Source organism: Pelodiscus sinensis, chromosome 18 (genome assembly GCF_049634645.1).
Source record: "Pelodiscus sinensis isolate JC-2024 chromosome 18, ASM4963464v1, whole genome shotgun sequence".
NCBI classification, from domain to species: Eukaryota; Metazoa; Chordata; order Testudines; family Trionychidae; genus Pelodiscus; species Pelodiscus sinensis.
Genome location: NC_134728.1, coordinates 1,042,402 through 1,063,924, shown reverse-complemented (window position 1 = coordinate 1,063,924; position 21,523 = coordinate 1,042,402). Strand labels below are relative to the sequence as shown.

The following is a 21,523-nucleotide window of genomic DNA, read 5'->3' as shown; positions in this document are numbered from 1 at the left end:
TCAATCCCAGTTTCTGGCAGTTGGGAGTTTCAGGATATCCGGAGCATGGTGTTCTATCCCTGACCATGTTGGCCAATAGCCATTGATGGAACCCGCTATGATCATATCTAGTTGTTTGAACCTTGTTATATTTTTTTTGCCTTGACAGCATCCACTGGCAATGAGTTCCACAGTTTTTTTTTGTGTGAAATATGTTTGTGTTAAATCTGCAGCTTATTAATTTAATTGGGTGATCCCCCTCATTCTTGTGTTCTATGAAGTTATGAATGTTTTCTCTCCCTTCCCCCAGCCCCAATCACTTTTTTCCCCTAAGCACAATGCTTCCAGTAAGGATTCTGTTTTATGCCCTTAATTACTTCTCACCCTTCTCTGAATCTTTCTCATTCTAATATATGGCCATTCTAATATGCGAAAGAATGCGGTGAAGGCTAGAACTTTAACAGGGCTCAAAAAAGAGCTAGCTAGATTCATGGAGGTTAGGTCCATCAATGACTATTAGCCAGGATGGGTAGGAATGGGTATCCCTAGCCTCTGTTTCTCTGCAAGTGGGAGCCGGGGGTGGGGGGGTTGGGGGGGGGAGATCACATGAGGATTACCTGTTGTGATCACGTCCTCTGGGGCATTTGGTATTGGCCACTGTCAGCAGACAGAGTACGGGGCTAGATGAACCTTTGGTCTGACCCAGTCTGGCTCTTCTTATGTTTATGTTCTTATATCCTTTTTGAGGTGGGGAAAACCAGACCTTTTCAACCATTCTTCTATATTTGCTTTTTTGATTGCTGCTGTACATTGATCAGATGTTTTCAGAGAGTGGTAAGTACTCATTTTAGAGGCTATCATTTTGTAGATGGTGTTGGGGTTATTTTCTGTGTGCAGTCTTTGCATTTATCAGTACTGAATTTCATCTGCTGACTTGCAGTCAGTAGCTGCTCAGGATAGTAGTTTTGTTTTATCTGAACTTTTCCAACTTACTGTTTACCTCCTTTCCCAGCTTCTTCATGAGTATGTTGAACAGTACGTATTTGACTGCTGGAGAGAACCTGGACAAAGTCTCTAGGTTTCATATTAGACAAGGGAACAGGATGTTTAAAACTCACTTTGGAGCCCCCCTATTTCATTCACATAGCTGAATGAATAGTTGGAAGAACAAAATCATTTGATAAAAAGATCAGGATATTGAATCTTTATCTAAATACTAAGCACTTCCAGTGCACAACACTGCATTGTCCAAGAAATGCTTCAACCAATACCGCTACACAGCTAACTTTAACCTTCCTGACATTAAGATGGGGGAGGGGGGAAAGGGGAGGAACTTTTGGTTTAGGGCTGAAGCAGTCACCTTATTTCTACATCGTATAGAAGCAAAATATTGGTACAACCCCATTCTTTCTCTGCAGGCCATAATTAAGAGATCTGGAAGACACTTGCGTTTGTCAGACAGCCTTGTCCTCTTTAAAGGGATTTTTTTCTCAGCTTAGTAAGCTTGGCTCGCTTTCAAACAGCAGCCTTTTAAAAATGTGGCTGACCTGTCAGGAAATGTAGAAAACAGGAACTGTGTGTGGTTGTGTGTTTTTTTTTTTTTGTAAGAAATTTCAGCAAGGCCCTGGACGAGCGGTGTCCTTTTGCAAAATAATTTCATAAACTGATTGCCTCTTACTCTTCAGGATCTGTCTGCATCTACTGCTGTTCTGATGGGGAAATATAGGTTGGACCTCCCTGGTCCAGCACCCTTGGGACCTGAGCTATTCCGGACCAGGGAGTTTGTTGGACTGGGGGAGGCCAGTGCTTCCCTGCTGGCTGCCCCGCTCCAGGGCTCCTCTCCTTGGGGCTCCCTGCACCACTACAGCTGGCCCAGCATGGCTCCCCACTCTGCCAGCCCTGCTGCCACAGGGTGTTCCCTGGAGTTCCTGGCTGGGGCCACCCAGCTGCTGCCGGTCCTGCTGCTGCTGGAGGTTCCCCAGCCAGGGCCACCCAGCCACCCCACCCTGCTGCCACAGGGGATTTTGTAGTTTCCCTGGCTGGGGCCACCCACCTCTGCCAGCCCTGCTTCAACCGGGGGGGGGAGGGAGGTGTTTCCTGCCGGCGGCCGCCCAATCACCCTGGCCCTGCTTCCACCGGGCTTGGTTCAGCAACATCTGTGGTTCTACTGGACTACGGATGTTGCCAGACCAGAGTCTCCCAGATTTGGGAGTTTCAATCTGCACAAGAAAAGGCTCATCCAGCACACTTTAAATAATGTGGGATGACCTTGACATAGGTCTCAATATAACCTCGACTGAAATGGAGGGGATGACTGAAGTGTGATCCTTCCAAAAATCTACATACAAACCTCATTGCAACTTGGCTTTCTCTGTCGCCTCATCACTGGGAGGAAAGGGGTGGATTTAATGACAGACCAATGGGCATTCTGATTGTGGATCCAATGCAGAGATTGCTCTCCTAACAGAGCTCGAAACAGGTGGGAAAAGGAAGCCATAAATCCCTGGTAATGGCCTCTATGTTCCTCTTTCATCAGAGGGGTAGCCGTGTTAGTCTGAATCTGCAAAAGCGACGAAGAGTCCTGTGGCACCTTATAGACTAACTGAAGTGTAGGAGCATAAGCTTTCGTGGGCAAAGACCCACTTCGTCTGCATCTGACGAAGTGGGTCTTTGCCCACGAAAGCTTATGCTCCTACACTTCAGTTAGTCTATAAGGTGCCACAGGACTCTTCGTCGCTTATGTTCCTCTTGTGTTCTGCAGAGCCTTTAGAGCCCCTGCCTCAAGTCATCTGTAGCATATGTGGCCGCGTTCTTTATGGAGCAGTTATGGACTCTCTCCTCCTCAGCTGCTGAGAGGGGGAAGAGAGAAATGGGCTGATCTGGAGCTTTTTGGCAGGGAGACTTCCACCCAATCTTTCTAAGGAAGAGAACCCTTCCATGGGTGGCTGGGGAAAGCAGTCTGTCTTCAGTTCTGTGGATGATGTCACAAATCCAAAGGTGACATCATAGTGGAGTTTGCAGATGGCCTGGGGCTGGAAGTCCCCAGTGGACATGCAGTAGGAACCGGGAGAACATGTCTACTTCTGAGAAGCTGGGCAGATTTTTGGTCTCGGAGACTCCCAGGGTCAGTGTTCATCCCTCTGTGGCCTGGTGAGTAATGGAAGACAGGAGACCTACAGAACTTTGCTTCTCACAATATCTAGTTGATTTAGGGCAGGCATGTCCAAAGTCCGGCCCGCGGGCCAATTGCGGCCCGTGTTCCGGTTTAATACGGCCCCACAGGTAATTTGGCAATATCTATCTTTTATGGCCCCCAGCAAATCCATATGTATTGAGATGAATACATTGTAAAATCTCAGTTAATGTCAGTTGGTCTAAAACAGTTATAAATATATTTGGACACAACATGTATACTTGGTGTTATGTTCCTGTTCATATTTTTTGAACTTAAAAGTTGACAGACAACCTTTATTACCAATAATATGTAATGTACTTTACAATGTTCCTGACATATATTTCAGCTTCCTGGATTTTTTTCATCTGGCCTTCAGATATGAAAGGCAGAGTGATTTAACACCTGTTTAGATTTGTCGTCCATGTGACGAAATGAAAAGTATGCCGTTTGCAATAAACTTTGCATAAAATAGTTAATTTGCGTTTAATGTTAATGGTTCAAAGAATGTCAGGCAAAATGGTCGGCCCTCACGCATGTTCACTTCATAAAATCTGGCCCTCTTTGAAAAAAGTTTGGACACCCCCTGATTTAGGGCTTTGTCTGAACCACCCTCCATCCTAGTAACCCCTCCTCTTTCTCCATCTGGCCTCCTGCTAGGATGTGTAGTGAGTTAATGTTAGGCCACTGCCATCCTGCCCTAGTTTTTCCATCTATAAAATGGGAATAAAAATGTATCTACCTTTTTGGGAAATTGTGAAAGTTAATTCAAGCTTGTAAAATGTTTAAAGATCTGCCCATGCTGCTCTTGTTGACTTATCTGGGCTCTAAGAGCTGCATCTGTCTGAAAATTAGGCCTTAAATGACTTCGGTTCAAGGCCAAGGTGCTTAGCATCTTCTCATGATCAAAGCCTTCTGTAGCTACAGTCCTAAGGTGTGAGTCCAGGATAACATAGCTCTGCAGTAAGAATGACTCCTACTGCCATACCTAAATCAGCATAGAGATTGTCATGTGCCACCTCAGGTTATGTTACTGCACCTTAACACCTGGCTGATGGGGTCAGTCACAAAAGACCCCTTGGGATTGTTCCCTGGTGTGCTGATCACGCCACTGACATCTGCTTTCTTGTTTTCTGGGGCTCCCCACAACCTTGTCCTGCTTGACCAGATCTTCTGGTCTTCCCCCAGACAAGGCACAGTTGGGATTACCACCTCCTGCAGACAAACACACCCAATGAACCACTTCAGCTATGGGAGAATGCAGGCCTGGGGCACAGCACACAAGAAACTAACCTCCAAAAGGGATCAAGCCCCCAAACACATCCATCTTTCTGTGTGTAAGTTTTACACAAGGAAAACTCATGAGGACGTTTGCCCTCAATGAAAGAACGATGCACACGGCCTGTTCCAGATAGCAATTATTTACAGGGGGCCTGATAATAAACACAAGTATTTTTATTCAGTACAAACAGTAGGATTAAGTGGTTGCAAGTGAGAACAGACAGATCAAAGTAAGTTACTAAGTTAAAATGAATTGCAACTAGCTCGGCTTCCTTGTCACTAAAAGGCTGCATCTAGACTGGCATGATTTTGCGCAAATACTTTTAACAGAAAAACTTTTCCATTAAGTATTTGCGCATGAGAGCGTCTAGACTGGCATGTGCCTTTGCATAAAAGATTTGCTTTTGCGCAAAAGCATCCGTGCCAGTGTAGACGCTCTCTTGCGCAAGAAAGCTCCGATGGCCATTTTAGCCATCGGGCTTTCTTGCGCAAGAAATTAACATTGCTGTTTACACTGGCCCTCTTGCGCAAGCATACTCACACAAGAGGGCTTATCCCTGAGCGGGAGCGTCAGTATTTGCACAAGAACCACTGATTTTGTACATTACAAAGTCAGTGTTCTTGCACAAATACTCGCAGCCAGTGTAGACAGGCGGCAAAATCATGCCAGTCTAGACGCACCCAAAGACTTCAAGTAGATTCTTAGCCTAAAGAGTTGTTCTTATTTCAGTTATAATCGTCAGCTCAGAGACTTTTACCCTAGCCTGGCTCTTCAGCCCATTGCATCCTTTCAGGGTTTTCTAGGTCAGCTGAAGACAAAGGGCTGATAGCTTCCCACCACTTAAATCGGGTGGGGAACCTGTTTTCGGTCAGGAGCCACTGTGTCGTCGTCCCCCCCCTAAAAATCAGAGGGCTACACACACAAAACCCTCACGGCCGTGACCCCCACAGGAGGAGAGGAAAGGCATTCCCCTTGCATGCCAGAGCCTGGGGGGGCTAGCCTAGTAGATTTTGTGTGCTGCAATCTTGCAATTACAGTATGGGCAGGAAAACCTACTTGCTGATGTGGCCTCTGACCGAGGATGAGAGTTTCGGAGGGGGAGCCGTGTTGGTCTGTAGCTGGAAAAATGTAACACACAGCCCTGCAGCACCTTAGAGCCGAACAAAGGACGTAGCTGGGGTCATGAGCTTTTGCAGGTGCAACTCACTACTTCAGTTGACTGGAGTTTGAGGTGGAGAAAGACTGTCCCTCCATTCCTCTTGCACATCTGAGCCCAGGGAGGCCCAACTTAGAGTTTGTGCACTCCAGCCCTGCCTCTGTATTGGACAGAGCAGCTGCCTCTGGGTACTTAATGGCAAAAGCCATCGCCACTAAGCTGTACCTATTCCCCCTGCAAGTGAAATGCAGCATTGGGTCCACGATGCTGTCGAAGCAAAAACATGCTGCTTTTTTACATTTTTTTTACAGTTTTTTACATTTAGATGCATTTGTATTTATTGTTTAGTTTCCATGGGTTTTTATTAAGTGACGCTGCCCTAAGACACCCGGCACTTAATATCAGACTTTATTAGGATTTTATACCAGAAGGCTTTTATTATAAAGGCACTGGAATTCCTGTAGACTGACCTACCCCCATTTTCTGCGCATGCTTAATTCTGTAAGGCACCGAACTAAAAGTCCACCTGCTTACACCTTCTGCAAGTCACCGAATCAGAATCCGCCTGCTCGCTCTGGTCCCCCCCCTTTTTGTTGCGAGGCACTGGACTCAAGGTCCACCTGGCTCGCAGGGATTTCCGGCACCCGTCCCAGCCCGGCAGAACACCACGTCCTGGCGCCTGGAGACAGCCTGGCGGAATGGGGTACTATGGCCTGGGGTTAGCCTCAGAGGTCAGTACTACGCCCACAAATAACAGAGTGAGACGACAAAGCTTCCCTACAGTTCCGTGTGCCGAGAGAGAGTAATGGCACCACACCAGCTTTTAGCGTCCGAACACAGAGGGTCCGGCGCATGGCTGCCTCACTAGAGACACCGGTGTGCCCTTTTGGAACTGTGACACATAAGACAGGCCTAATAGACAAAGACAGACAAACAAATGCTAGCCGCTCCACAAAATTGAATTCCGTAGCTCCTCTTACCCCGATGGCTGGCCGTCACTCCAAATCCTAAGCCCTTACCAGGAGATTTTTATAACAGGTATCTCCTTACCTTCTATTGAGCGCTCTGAGAGGTTTGGAAGTGGAGTGCCGGTCCGTCCATATGGGCAAGTGGCGCGTTAGGAATCTCGGTGGAACCTCCAAATTGTCGAAGCAAAAACACGCTCCTCTGTGTTTAGGCAGCTAACAAACAGCTTTATTAATTAATAAAGCACAGCATGAGCCAAACATGGTTACAGCAGAGCCGGGCCCAGTAAGGCTGCTAATACAATTAATCCTAGTATCTTTATACCCTTAGCCAAACAGTCTGACGTCAGGGCATTCAATTACAGAAATCCTCAATTAAATTTGGAAAAACAAAGCCTTATTAACAAGATGGCGGACAGGTACGAGGGAGTACATCTCTTGTCCCAACCAGCCCAATTAACACATACCAATAGCCCATCCTGTAGGCCTCTTCTCATGGGGTGACAAAGTTTACTTTGGTTTACGTGCTTGAGAGAAAAGCTGAAATGGTTTCTGATATACAAGATGGCTTCTAGCTAAACATAAAATAGCTTCTACAAAGAACGCCCTTTGCCACGCTTAGGAAGGGCTTTTGTCTGTCAGGCCTCACCTCGTTAAGGCTGGGGGCACCAGTAATGGCTCTCATTAGCACGTTTAAAACAATAAACAATATCGTATTGTGCATGCACCAAAACAGGAGATACAGATCCAGCCGATCGAAATGTTAAAATGGATAGGTTATATGAGGTATTTTGTTTAAAGCATCTTCGAGTTATGCATATTTATATTCGTAAGCCAAACTTCATAAAGCATGGGGGTAGGGGAAACCGTCACAACATGAGTAGCCGTTTAAGGGTTGAAAGGCTTACAGCCTTAATATCTACACCCAAAGCAAATACAGCCACATTTTATCTGTTTAACATTTCAGGGTGGACAATGAACCTGAAGATAAAGGAAGCCTTAAACAGGATCAAATGGGGCAAAAGGTAAATGAGCAGTAATGGTACTGATGGACACTGGGTATGCCTACGCTACAGAGGTTTTGGTTTTTTTTCCCGGAAAAATGGCTGGTTTTACGTCCACACAGCAATTGTGTTCTTTTGAAAGAAAATCGAACAACATTGGTAAACCTCTTTCTATGAGGAGGAAGCCTTTTTCCAAAAGAGATCTTTTGGAAAAAGACATGTGTGGATGGGGAGGGAGTTCTTTTGAAAAGTGGAAAAAGCACAGGTGCCCTGGTGGCCATTCCTCCCATAGTAATCACAGCTTCCATGTGAGAGAGCTTCCATTCAGTCTGCTTTGGCAGCGTGGACTCTCTCTTTCAGAGGAAGTTTTTTCAGAAGATCTCTTCCGGAAAACTACTTCCAAAAGAAGCCTGCAGTTTAGACATAGCCAGTGTGATATAAAAAATGGCTGTTATCAATTGTTCCTAAAAGGCAAATGAAGCAGGATTGATGTGTGTATTATTTTCTTAACCGTACACACCAGTATTTTGGAAGGTTGAATGATATCCCTGCTTCTTTCAAGTTCAGTATTTTGTCACCTTTCATATATGCATCCAGTTATATTTTTTCCTTGGATTTAAATGCCAATAAAAACTGCTGGCCAGGATCAATTTTTTTAAAAAGCTAGTTTTAATGTTTGTACATTTACCTGATGACATCAGATGGGGAAGGGAAATATTTTGTTTTAAGGCTGAACTTACGACTGTGCTCTTACTTTGAAACGACAATGTGCCTTGTTCATGGCTGCTTTGGGCTGAATTCTATGCAGATGCTGAGCGGGTGCAGAAATTGTTCTACACCCCCACCCCCTTCATGAAAAAATACCTGGGTCAAAATGGAATCCCAGTACCAGGTGATATGGTCACATGTCTTCCTAGGACATGCTCATTTTCTGCCTTTCCTATCCTGGACCAGCAAGGGGCCAATCCAGCTCTCATAGCACGGATTGAAACACAAGTGTTGTGCTAATTGGCAGATGGGCCAGTGCAGCAGCTGGGAACAGACAGAGCTTAGCCATCTTCAGTCATGCCTGCTTGTTCCTGGGATTGTCTGTGACACGCCCCCTTATGCTAGGATCTCCTGCAGATGATGGCAGAGAGCTAGCTTTGCCAGCTGTATCCCAGCCAGGAAAGCCCTCCATGTAAGGGAGTTAAGTGGTTGCTGTAAGTAGGATCCTAGATTTAAGTGATTTAAAATTAATTGTATTGTAGCAATGGAATGGGGCTGACGTGAGAGTTGTGGGGCATAAGACCTTGTGTGGTCTCTGCCCTGTCACGGCTTTACCCCCATTAAGGTCTGTGGGGCTATGTGATGGATAGGAGTGCTGGCCAGTGACTAGAGGGTTAAATTCAGGTAGCTAGCAGGGGTATTGGCAGGGAGCCAGAAGAACCAATGGGATACAGTGCTGAAATTTGATTTGTACATAGATACCTTGTCTGCTTTCTTTGTGAGTGAGTTAAGCCAGGAGTTGAGAGACGGAATGATTTAAACCCAGGCAGGACTACCATGCCTCCAAGGACTACAGGGGCATGGTAATGGACCGAACCACGAAGCAATCATGAGTAAATAAGGGAAAAGGTGTATTTAGTCACGACGGGGGTATTTTTCTTTCTTGTGGCTGTTTGGTTACACTTCTCTGTGTGAATCCATGCCTTCCCTCCCCTGCTCACCATTAAGCTACAGCCCTAAGAGCTATGATTTTTGTGTTATTGATCTGTTGTTCGTTCTTAGTTGCTCTGTAACACCTAGCAAGCCAGTATGCTTTGAGTAGATCTTTTTATTTTGTTAATAAAATCACATTTTTGAAGGCGAAGATTTGATTCTTGTATCCTAGAAGGTAACAGGAGGAGTTTGCCTAAGACTGAGAGGTCAACTACCAAAAGACTGCAGTTTGGTTTCTCTTTTTTCCAAGCTCTCTTCTGGGACCTCTCGAGGTCCCGTCCAGTTCTAGTGTTGTATGAGTCTATGAAAAGAGCTTGGGGGTCCAAGTGATTTCTTCCTGGGTTCAAGAAGAAAGGTTTTTTTCTTTTGTTTCACTCAGTGGTAGCAGCTATTTCCCAAGGCCAGGGAATCTGTGACCTTGGAGAGCTTTTAAGCAGAAGCCTATGGAGGCGAGGTGTGGGGGTGTGGTTTTTTTTTAAGGTTTCTTGAGGGCCCCCACCTTCTGCACTCAGAGTGCCAGAGTGGGGAACAACCCTGATAGGCTACGATCAACAGTAAGGACTCATTCCATGAAGAAGAGTTTACAGGACTGGACCATCAGTTTCTAAGGTTCTTGGAGCAGGGGGCCATTTCTCTTGTTTCTCCGGATATGCTCTCATCCAGTTACTGTTCATAAGATCTCTGTTGTCCTCCTGCTCTTGCTCTAAGTAAGATACAATTAAAGAAGCCTCTCTCAGGTGTCATAAAAGCTCTGCATGTGCTAATCTTGATTCCCAACTCTCTTGTTTTTCCAGATCACTGGACTTCTGAACAGAGCTGGCTCGAGTGTCTTCTCTTCCAGGCCAGTACTGAGGTTCTCAGAACACACGGACACCTCCCGTGCACAACAAGTAGAGGATCAGATCAACTATGAGCATTTGCAGAAACTGGAGCGATTGTTCCGGGAAGCGGATTTAGACAAGAGTGGAGGTGATGAGGCCACATTTCCCAAACCACTTCACTTTCTAGATAGTCATTTACTCCTCTTGGCGAGTTGAGAGACTGACTCGCCCATGGTTGACGATAGCTTTGGGTTTCTATATAGTGAAGCAGACCGATTTCCTCTTCTGCAGTTGTTAGATGTGGGCTTCTGGCCCATAGTTCTATGGTACAGAAGTCAGGCTTAATATTCAGCAAGCTAAGAGAACAAATTTACCACTCTTTAGATTAAGTTTGGTTTAAATGGAGCGGTAAAACCACATTGCAACAGTGACACTAGTGTGCCCATAACATCTTCCAGCTGAAGCTCTTGGCTTTCTTTATGAACATGAGTTAAGTCTCTCACGCTGTCACTGTGGCACTATGAGGTTATTTTACAGATGGCACAAGATGTGTAACTAATCTGAGGTATCGCAACAGGTCAGAGCCAATGGTAAAACCCAGCTTTCCTGTTCCTAATTCTGTATTTCTCTAGATGTGTCTAGATATGAACCTTCCCCTGGGTAGGGGCTTTTTTTTCCTCACAGCTGAGTTCTTTGTTCATCGTTTGGGAAGAGATGATCTGTAGCTTGACTTTAAGAGATGCCAGTTTGAACTTCCCTGCCTAATCCTGGCTGTAGTTCTCTGAGTATTCCGAAGAGCAACCCAAGTTTAAATACTGGCTGACTTAGACATTGTCCATAGCATGTCTGAGATCTACATGTCTTGCCACTCCCAGGAGGCTGGCTTTTCTGCAATGATAAATGTGGGTTTCGTGGGATTATTTAACAGCAGACACAATAGGGTTCAAGTGACAATAGAGTAGTCTGGAAAACTTCAACTGAAATGAAAGTTAGATGAAAAACAAAAGCATTTCCCCTTATTTTCCTCCTATTTTATTTTGCCTGCTCTCCATGAAAATCTGTATGCTGGCTTTGCTCTCTTCTTTAGGCACTGAGCCAAGACCTGTAGGTAATAAAACTTGGGCTAATACTGTCTAGGGGCAAGAGCACTGATCTGAGTTGAGTTGGATTTAGACATTCTAGGAGAGTCTTAGGGGGCCTCTGTTCCAGATTCAGTTTGTAGACTTAGCACCAGACTTTCTGCCCCTATTAGGTTCCTGGCAATGTGTACAACTACCACAGATGTGCATGCAGATTGGGAAATTGCACACGTAAACTGTTAACTTAAACATTTGGCATACAATGGCATCTGTGACTTACATAGTTGCAGTAAAAACTTAAACAGCAAGTTGTCTAGCAGCACCTTAAATAGTTGCAATAAATTGCATGAGCAAATTAAATGCCCAATTCTATTTTTGTACGCACAAGTTATTGAGACATCTGCTCCCATGTTTTTTGGAGGGAGGAAAAGATAGCTTTTGATACTGAATTACCATTTTGATGTGCTCTCTTCAGTTTTTTTTTTATAGATGTAATTATCTGGAAAAGTTGAAGGCTGAGTGTACTGTGCTTGTTCTCTCAGGGCTGGATGCTAAGGAATTCCGCAAGGCAATGAAGAAAATAATTGACTATATTACCGAAGAAGATATTGATATCATATTTATGAAAATTGACACGGATTGTGATGGCTCCGTGAGCTGGGTAAATCCTGCGCGCTAATCAAAGATAGCGGTGATTGTGTAGCAGTTGCACACATTTCCTGATTTATTTTTTTAATTTAGTTTTGTGTACCGTTGGGAGAAGGCAGTGGGGCCTCAGTCATTCTTGCTGTATCCCCCAGCCCCCAAGAATGTGAGAAATGAATTCTGCTCTTCTTTTCATGCCGTGCTGACGTCACTGCGCTCTCTCGCAGGAAGAGTACCTGAACTATGTACTGCGAGAGTACAGAGGGAAGGATGACATGCTAAGAAGCCAATCGCCTCTGCTGTTTCAGATACCCATGAAAACCATTCCAGTGTAAGCTCTTCGCCATCGCTCTCTGCGGAGTGATCCACATTACACCCCCTTGGGTTTCGCTTCCTGGGTTAGTGTGGTCTTGGGTAATCCTAGCCATGAAAAACGTCTCTGTGAATGAAGGTATTCAACAGCAAGGAGCAAACACGCACATCTTCCCACATGGCAGAGGCTGAATGAACTAGCCTGTAATCATTTAAGGAGCAACTGCGATTAAAAATAAGCGTGGAGGTGAAATGGCTGTTTGAGATGGAATCCGTTCAGGGCTGAATCAGTCTCCATAGGAGATTGAGTATAACTAGGGACGCGGTAGATTATTGCTGTTATGGCAACAAACCAGAGCATGAGAAACTCTCTTCTCTGGAGATCGTTTGAAAGTGCCTCTCAGACCTGCAAGTGTGATACCTCTGGGGGTTGGTGCTATGATGAATAACAGAGTGAATGTGGTGAAATATGGCTAACGTGCTTTCATCAGGCTTCATTTTGTTTGAGCTCAAATCTGCCCCAACTCCATTAGCCCCTCCACCCCATGCATCCCTCTTCCCCCTACCTGCTGTGACAGACCAAGGAGAGCTGCTACAATAGTTCGGTGGAGGGCAGCCCCACTGGGAGCTTGTTCTCTGTTTTCTAAATACGTAGCCACCATCTCTGGCAGTTTAATCAAGGTCGGCAGGCACCTGAGGTTAGTTATCAGAGGGGTAGCCGTGTTAGTCTGAATCTGCAAAGGACAACAAGAAGTCCTGGGGCACCTTCTAGACTAACAGATATATTGGAGCATAAACTTTTGTGGGCAAAGACCCACTTCATCAGATGCATGTAGTGTTAATTCCAGAGGCAGGTATAAATATAGCTGCTGATAGGGAGGTGGAAATTGGTGTTCACACCTCCACATCAGCTGCTAGAAGTGGGCCTCGTCCTCCCTGACTGAATTGACCTCGTTATCGCTAGCCTTACTCTTGATTGGTACTCTTCTTATGCCTGTATATTTATACCTGCCTTTGGAATTTCCACTACATGCATCTGATGAAAACTTATGCTCCAATAAATCTGTTAGTCTAGAAGGTGCCACAGGACTTCTGTTGAGGTCATAGAATCATAGAATACTAGGACTGGAAGGGACCTCGAGAGGTCATAGAGTCCATTCGCCTGCCCTCATGGCAGGACCAAATACTGTCTAGACCATCCCTGCTAGACATTTATCTAACCTGCTCTTAAATATTTCCAGAGATGGGGATTCTACAACCTCCCTGGGCAACTTATTCCAGTGTTTGACCACCCTGACAGTTAGGAAGTTTTTTCCTAATGTCCAACCTAAACCTCCCTTGCTGCAGTTTAAGCCCATTGCTTCTTGTTCTATCCCCACAGGCCAAGATGCACAGGTTTTCTCCCTCCTCCTTATGACACCCTTTTAGATACCTGAAAACTGCTGTCATGTCCCCCTCAATCTTCTCTTTTTCTAAACTAAACAAACCCAATTCCTTCAGTCTTCCCTCATAGGTCATGTTCTCTAGACCTTTAATTATTCTCGTTGCTCTTCTCTGGACCCTCTCCAATTTCTCCACATTTTTTTTGAAATGCGGTGCCCAGAACTGGACACAAGACTCCAACTGAGGCCTAACCAGCGCAGAGTAGAGCGGAAGAATGACTCCTTGTGTCTTGCTCACAACACACCTTAGTTAGTTAAGAGCTTGCCTGAAGCAGCAGCCTAATCAAGCACTGGCAGCCAATTAAGGCCTGCTGGGCTATTTTAAAAGATTTCCCCTCAGGTACAAGGTAGGGGGGAGGGGAGGAGAAGAGTGAAGGACTGAGGAGAGGAAGTACGTTGCTGGAGAGCTGAGGACTGCAAAAAGGAAAGTGTTTGTGCTGCAGCAGGAAAGATTCACTCAGGCACCTGGGAGAAGATACCAGGGGAGCGTTTGGGGAAGTGGCCCGGGGAAAAGGCTGCTGTCTTGGGGCTAGAGGAAAAACCCAGCAGTTGCTGCTACTTAAGGTCCCTGGGCCGGAATCCAGAGTAGCGGGTGGGCCCGGGTTTCCCCCAACTCTCCCCACACCACTGAAAAGTCTGCTTCTGGAAAGGAAGGCCAGGATTACGGAGGGTTTTCCCTCTGGTGCTTTGATGTCATTGATGAAAATGGCTTAGAAAGTTGTGACCCTGGACTCTAGAAAAGGTCAGAGGCAGGGTGGAGGGTCCCAGCGAGCCTCTGAGGCAAACAGTAACCGCCCAGAAACGCAGGACCCACAGGGCACGGCCGGAGCCTTGCCATGCTGCACAGAGCCTGGGAGCAGGTGAACTCTGCATGAACGGCTGGTTAACAAGTCCTGTGATTGAGGAACCAGCGGGGGGAGCACACTCCAGAGCCAGGAGATGTTGGGGAGCCCGTTCGCTTACCTGTGAGGGAATAAGTGGCCTCACAGAACTGAGGTCCCTGTAACTATTGCAGTCCTAGGTTGGAAGGTCAGAAGAGACAGTCTGCCTGGTTTCATCCAGGGCTTTTAAAGCTGCACACACAGACTTTGTCTAGTAGCAAAGACTCACAATTTGTGGCTGGGGGGGGGGGGGGGGGGGATACAAGTCCCGCACGAGGTGCCTGGATTTCAGTGTATTTCCACACACGCCAGTTCATCTCAGGCATTTTCTTCTCTGTATATGCCGCAGTGCAGGGTGGGGAACCTTTATTTGGGGTTGGAGGGCTGCTGACTTTCAAAATCAGGGGCTGCACACAAGTGAAAAGCCCCCCTCCCGCCTCTGACTGAGATGGCCCCCGACTAAGGAGAGCCCCTCCCCACATTGCCCTCATGCCAGAGCCTGGGGGGGCCCAGCCCAGTGGAGTCTGTGTGCGCCAGTCCCACGGTGGGGCAGGCTGGAGCATCAGTCACCTGGTCTTGTAGAGTGAGGATCTCCCCATTCCCACCTCTCTGCCTGCTGCCTTCTCTCCCGGGGTGAGGCTGAGAGCTGCTTAACTTGCCTCCAGAGTGCAGGGCCCGGGCTGCTCATTTCTGCAATCCGCTGAGCTCCTTGCTAGGCTGGCTAAGGTCCTTGGGGTCATTCCTGCCCCCTTACGGCCTCTGTTACCCTTCTGCTCCGTTCTTCAGGGTCCAAGGGCAGGAAATCATCAAGGTGCAGTTTTTCCCAAGCCATGGCCGGGCGATAGACGGGAGTGAAAGGGCCGATAAGAGCAGTGGTTGGAATCTCTCGGGGCGATTCCTGACAGTCAGCAGGGATGGCATCTTGCTCTACTGGAGTGACTCGTTCAAGCTGCTCCGCACCGTCCAGGTACCTGGCGGGTGAACTGGGCCGGGCCAGAGAGCTGGGTTCCCCCTCCTCCACGTAATGCAGGGTCCGACCGTTCCCAGCGCATGTGGCCCTCTGTTTCCCCCTAGAAACGAGGCTGATGTGGCCTCCCAGGGGGCTCTGAGCCCGGGTCCCCTCAGAGCTCGGATTCACAGTGTAGACATACCCTAACCTGCGCTCCGTCTGTGCGACGGGCTTTCCTGCTGCAGCGGACACCCACAGTCTGGTTTTGCCCATCGGAGGGAGCATTCCCAAGTCTGACAGGTCACCTTTGTCAGTGCTGTGCTGGAGGCTGCTAACGTAGCGCTGAGGGGATGTCAAAGCCCGTTCGTGCGGCTTGCCCGCACTCCCCAAAACCCTGCTGTTGAGGGAGTCGAAGGGGAGAATGAACCGAATATCCTGCCCTAATTTCCCCGGAGAACCTCCTTAAACAGAAGCACCTGGTCTCAGCACAAGTTTCGGTCTGTATGCTGAGTTTTCTCTTTTTATAAACTGCACATGAGATAGTGAGTCAGGGCTGAGAACCACAGGGCAGGACCAGTTAGACCCTTGAATCGCTGCATCTTTCTACCATTTCAACAGTAGAAGTCTTCTGGTGTGTCTAGACTACAGGGTTTTTTTGAAAGTGGCCTTTTTTCGAAAAAACTTCCCCTGCATCTAGACTGCTGCCGCGTTCTTTCGAAAGTACGCAGCAGTTTTTTTCGACCATGGGAAACCTCGTTTTGCGAGGAATAACGCCTTTTTTCAAAAGTGCTCTTTCTACGTAATGCAAACTGTGCTTTTTCGAAAGAGCATCCAGACTGCCTGGGTGCTCTTTCGAAAGAGCGGCTTGGTTTTTTGAAAGTACTGGTTGTAGTCTAGATGCTCTTTTTTGAAAGAGGCTTTTTCGAAAGTTGTGACGTTGTGGGGGGTACCTTGCTGGTGGTTATGCTGGGCTGTGGGTGACCTCCACTGGCTGCTGCCTGTAGCACGGCCTAGCAGGGCAGGAAATGAGTCATTATGCGAAGGGGGCGCCAAACCTGTCTGACCAGCTACCCTTGAGGGAGAGAAACAAAGGAAGGTGGAAAGCTGGCCCTGGCTGGGGGGTCAGGTCTGGAAGAGTTAGTTGCTGTCTGGGAGCATGGAGGAGACAGCCTAGGGAAAGGGGCTGGAATTTAGGGGCCCAGTCTCTCCATCTCAAGGGGGGCTGAGGCATCCTAGCCCAGTTCCTGTAACTGGATTACATCTGTGCTGTGCTGTATCCTGGAGGAGCAATAAACTCCCTCTATTCTACTGGCTGGTAGTCTGTCCGTGCCACAACGGGGGGAGGGCGCAGGGGACCCCAATGCGCCATCACAAAAGTGTCTTTCAAAAAAGTCTCTTTCGAAAGAGGCTTGCAGTCTAGACGTAGCTTTCGTGTTTAAAAGTCGGGGGATCCGATTCAGGGTGGAAAATACTAGAGCTGCTGCAGGCTTAGAGGGAAATTCCCCTTAGGTCAGAGAGCAAATTCTGATCGCTTCCATCCTTACCTAGTGATGGACGGCAGTGTTTTCTGATGTGAGCTTTGTGGGATTTTCAGCTCCCTTTGGGTCACGTGAGTTTTCAATGCAGGCCTCCTCTTCTACGCAGCTTGACCAGTCTGGACGCCGGCCCGGTCATCAGATGTGGGTCATCGACATGCTGTGTCTGTCTAATATCAACCTCTTGGCGATAGCATCCACTGACCAGATGATTGGTAAATAACAGCCGATTGCAAAGCTCTGGGCTGTACGTGCCTTGCCGCTGACTGGAGTGAGCGTGTCGGCCTGCCTTGTTGGGGGGGTCGTAGCGTCTCTGTAATCTGATTTCCCTTGTCCGGCAACATCTGTCCCTGACATCCCAGGGGAGAGGCAGGGCCCCCGCACTGAGCAAGTCCTCCCCTGGCCTTCCTAGAGCGTCTGGAATCCGCAAATGAGCTAGCGGTGCACGCAGATATCCCCCAGTTCGGTACCACTCAGTTACTCATTTCTAGAGCAGCCTGCAGTGACAGCCCCTTTGGAGCACTCACAGCTCCCTCCGTGCACTCAAGCTCCCAGAGGCTTGGGAGGGGAGGGGAAGAGCAGGGACCAGGGATGCTCGGCAGGGGGCCGGGCAGGGCAGCTGTGGAGCCCTGCGTCTCGGAGCCAGGACGGGGGTGCTTAGTGCTTTCCTGTGGGGCTGCGCTCCTGGCCCCCAGCTGTGGGGCTCCACAACTACCTTGCCCCTTCTCTCCATTTCCCCTGTGCCCGCTCCCGGAGTGGAGCCCTGTGGTTGGCAGCAGTGGAGGGGCCAGCACTGACCTCCCTGGTCCAGCAAATTCCCCGGTTCAGAACCAGTCAGGTCCGGAGGATGCCAGACCAGGAAGGTCCCACCTGTCCATGTTTGGTGACAGGCCTGTTTGCCTGGCAGGATGTCTGAACATGAATGAACATGATGGGTTCAAAAGGGCATGGGCCCCCCACTCTCATCAAGCTGTTCTTGCTAATTTTGGGACTCCTGGAATCTCTCTCTCTTTCTTTTTCCGGTCACACAGAATTCTTTGATATCAGTGGCAACAAATGTGACCGGCTCTTCTCCTTCACTGAGCTGGACAGCTGCGCTACGGCCTTGGATTACTGGTAGGTGACCAGCAATGAGTAACCGGGTGGCGCCGAGTTGGGGGATATGGAGGTACACGCAGGCCCTCTGCTGGGAGGAGAGAGAACTGCTCGCTGAATCACAGCCCGTTTTGGCTGTCTACGCTGCGGTTTTTTTGCAGAAGAGGAAATGCAAATGCCACGCTCATTTGCATATCATCCCATTCTTTTTGCAGAAGAGGTTTTGCGGCTCAAGCCCCTCGATGTTTGAGGAATAAGGGATTGTGCGAAAAAGGGAGCTTTTCCAACTAATGGCCACGTCTACATGGGGCTTTTTAGTGGCAAAACCTCTTACCTAAAAAGAATCGGAAGATATGCAAATGAGTGTTCCATTTGCATATCCTCTTCCGCAAAAAAAGTGCACTGTAGACATAGCCTTAGGGCATGACCCAGGCTCTTTAGAAAGAAGAGATCCGAGTTCTAGACCAATGCTGCTGTGAAGCTTTGAGGGGCCACCGTACATATTGTAGTGACCATGGCAAGTTGGGAGAAGCCACCGATCTGCCACGTTGTTCATTCTCTTAATGAACATAGTGAGACTCTCCTCGTCTACAGCTTGACCCTCTCTAGTCTTGCACCCTCGGGACCTGACTGGTGCCGAACGAGAGAATTTTCTGGACCCACGGGAGGTCAATATTGCCTGGCAGCGTTCCCAGCACTTGTCCTCTCACAGCTCAGTAAGCAGGTGATGTAGGGGTAATTTACCAGGACAGAACACGGAGAGCCAGGACTGGTGGCTGTAAACAAACTTTATGGGACCACGGGAAACTCGGCCTCACCCATGAACAATGGGTACCTGGTTAACTCAAATCATTCTGGACAATGGAGAGTTCTGGACGGGAGAGGTTCACCCCGTATTTCACTAGTAAATAATGCAGGGAGAGGAGTATATGGATGTTCAAGTGTATTCTTTTGTTTTGCACACACTCCCTTTTCAACAGCTTGTGAACCTTTTTAAAAACAAGGTGTTTTGCAAGGGGCCTGCGCTCTGTGTGGCTCTCCCAGGAGGTTTGACGTCCCTCCAGGAACTTAGTGACTTTCCCAGAGGACTCCATGTCCTTTGTCACTGTCTCCAGGATGCTGCTTGTGCGGTCATGCATGCCAAAGGGACACTGACTGTTATGGACAGAGAATTATTCTTGAGTTTCTCTGTGTTCATGGGACTTTAATGAACATTGGAGACTATCAAAAGTGTGGCCTAGAGGACATCAGTTGTATTTTCTCACTATATTTAGGATGCCTTTTTGCAGTGTTATCATTGGGTAATCCCTGGAGTTTGTTTTATGACATGTATCCTTGAAACTTTGTCAAGAGGTCCAAGTTTGGGATTGGCACTTTTATTAATTCAAATGTATGCTGCAATGGATACAGCAGTATTTATTTATTTATTTGCAACTGTGTATCATGGAGCAATCTTTCAGCTTTCAGAAATTATCTAGGGGGAAAAGTTTTCAGACAGTCAGGAAAAAACTGCTTACAGAGAAACGACACGCCCTGTTCTGTGGTGTTCTCAGTGCATGGCTAAGGTATCTAGGTGTGTGTGTCTGTGTGGGTTTGTTTGTTTGTTTGTTTTTGTTTTTTTTTCTTTCCCAAAGGCAAGTTCTCATTTGGCATGGACACTCGGGCAAGTTTTTTTTTTTTTTCCTTCTCTTTCCCTCCCCATCTCCTCTCTTTTTCTGCTATTTATTTGTACCTCTGGGCCCCTTGCTCCATTCATCTGAAGAAATGGGTTGTGCCCACGAAAGCTCATGACCCTGTCTACGTTGTTTCGTTCATCTCTAAGGTGCTGCAGGACCATTCGTTGTTTAAGTTCTCAGGCTCTCCATGTCTCGTATATGCATGCTCAGATCGGCACTTAGCTGTGTAAGGTGGGCGCTCACTGGTGTCTGGGCCAACTGGAGCTTGACTAGCCAATTAAGCTGGCCTTCTTTGAAAATGGGGGTCTCTGTGTACCCCATTAGTGTTCTCGTTTAATACATGCCTGGGGTCAGTTCTGTGCTTTTTCCTTTCTTCTCCAGGACAGATGGGTGCAAAGGAGTGTTTTGTGTCGGCGATATGAAAGGAAACATTCTGGTCTTCACCTCGCTGGATGTTCTAGCCAATGGGCTCTTCAACGTCTATCCCTATATTGCTAAGCCAGGTAGGGACGTGTGTCAGCAATGCTGGGTCAAGCACATCCTGTCTCCAGTACACTAGCGAGATGGGTCAGCTTGTCCGAATTGCGCTTCCTTGAGGGAGAGTGGGGGTTACCTGCTTTACGGGCCCCGCTGCGTGACGGGCATGACTCTCCGAGCTTTGCCTGGCTTCGGGCGCCTCATGTTCCTGCAACTGGTACCCCGAGGGACTGTCCAAAGTTGCACCGGTTTGGGGTGGAGTCCAGGGCTCAGCTTACTCCTTCTGGTTCCCCCAGGCAGGACTCGAGCTGCATCATTTTGGTTTTGGAAAAAAATCTTCTGTTGCAGATTTTGCAAAACCAGAGTCGTCCCTGTCCCTCTGCCTCTGTGTCCCAGGTTACCATGTTTGCTAATCTCTGGAGAGCTGCGTATAGATTGCACTGACCGCGTGTAGCTAGATACTGGCCTGGCAAAGCTTTGCATTAGAATCATAGGACTGGAAGGGGCCTCGAGAGGTCATCGAGTCCAGCCCCCCGCCCTCAAGGCAGGACCAAGCTCCGTCTACACCATCCCTGACAGATGTCTATCTAACCTGTTCTTAAATATCTCCAGAGAGGGAGATTCCACCACCTCCCTTGGCAATTTATTCCAATATTTGACCACCCTGACCGTTAGGAATTTTTTCCTAATGTCCAATCTAAACCTCCCCTGCTGCACTTTAAGCCCATTACTCCTTGTCCTGTCCTCAGAAACCAAGAGGAACAACTTTTCTCCTTCCTCCTTGTGACACCTTTTTAGATATTTGAAAACCGCTATCATGTCCCCCCTTAATCTTCTTTTTTTCCAAACTAAACAAGCCCAGTTCATGAAGCCTGGCTTCATAGGTCATGTTCTCTAGGCCTTTAATCATTCTTGTCGCTCTTCTCTGCACCCTTTCCAATTTCTCCACATCTTTCTTGAAATGTGGCGCCCAGAGGAAGTTTGGTTTCTTCCTGCTTGTTTGATTTCTGCACTGGGATTCTCTTCAGTGTTCTGGGGCACAGAGGGGCCCATTCTAAGTATTTCCTCCCACGTCCAGGGCTGTCCTGGTGGGAATGGAGGAGAGGCAATTTGCAGAGAGTCCCTGAACCTGTGGAATTTGAGTGGCACCGCAGCCTGGCACACAGGGTCACCATGCGGCTCATGGCTAGCCTGGCTGCCCTCCGACCCTGGCCCCCAGTCATAATGCCAGGCCTGAGGAGCTGTGCCTAGCAGGAGCAGACCAGAGCCACTGCATAGCGTGGTGAGCGCAGCGCGGGCTGGCTTTCCAGTCTGCCCTTCCCACAAGGCTTCGTGCGTCTCCATGGTAACTC

The 21,523-nt window shown here is 47.8% G+C and overlaps 1 protein-coding gene across 1 annotated transcript in view; it reads left to right on the top strand.

Annotated features, from left to right (window-relative positions):
- The first annotated feature begins 2,723 nt into the window (after positions 1 to 2,723).
- EFCAB8 (EF-hand calcium binding domain 8) overlaps positions 2,724 to 21,523 on the top strand; it is a 47,697-nt gene continuing 28,897 nt past the window's right edge. Inside the window, exons 1-9 of the mRNA XM_025180021.2 lie at positions 2,724 to 3,129; positions 7,522 to 7,579; positions 10,054 to 10,228; positions 11,702 to 11,820; positions 12,032 to 12,135; positions 15,226 to 15,406; positions 17,033 to 17,138; positions 17,955 to 18,039; positions 20,076 to 20,197. Of these exons, the coding sequence (XP_025035806.2) occupies positions 3,053 to 3,129; positions 7,522 to 7,579; positions 10,054 to 10,228; positions 11,702 to 11,820; positions 12,032 to 12,135; positions 15,226 to 15,406; positions 17,033 to 17,138; positions 17,955 to 18,039; positions 20,076 to 20,197 (1,027 nt within the window). The 5' untranslated portion in view covers positions 2,724 to 3,052. The remainder of the gene's footprint in view (positions 3,130 to 7,521; positions 7,580 to 10,053; positions 10,229 to 11,701; positions 11,821 to 12,031; positions 12,136 to 15,225; positions 15,407 to 17,032; positions 17,139 to 17,954; positions 18,040 to 20,075; positions 20,198 to 21,523) is intronic.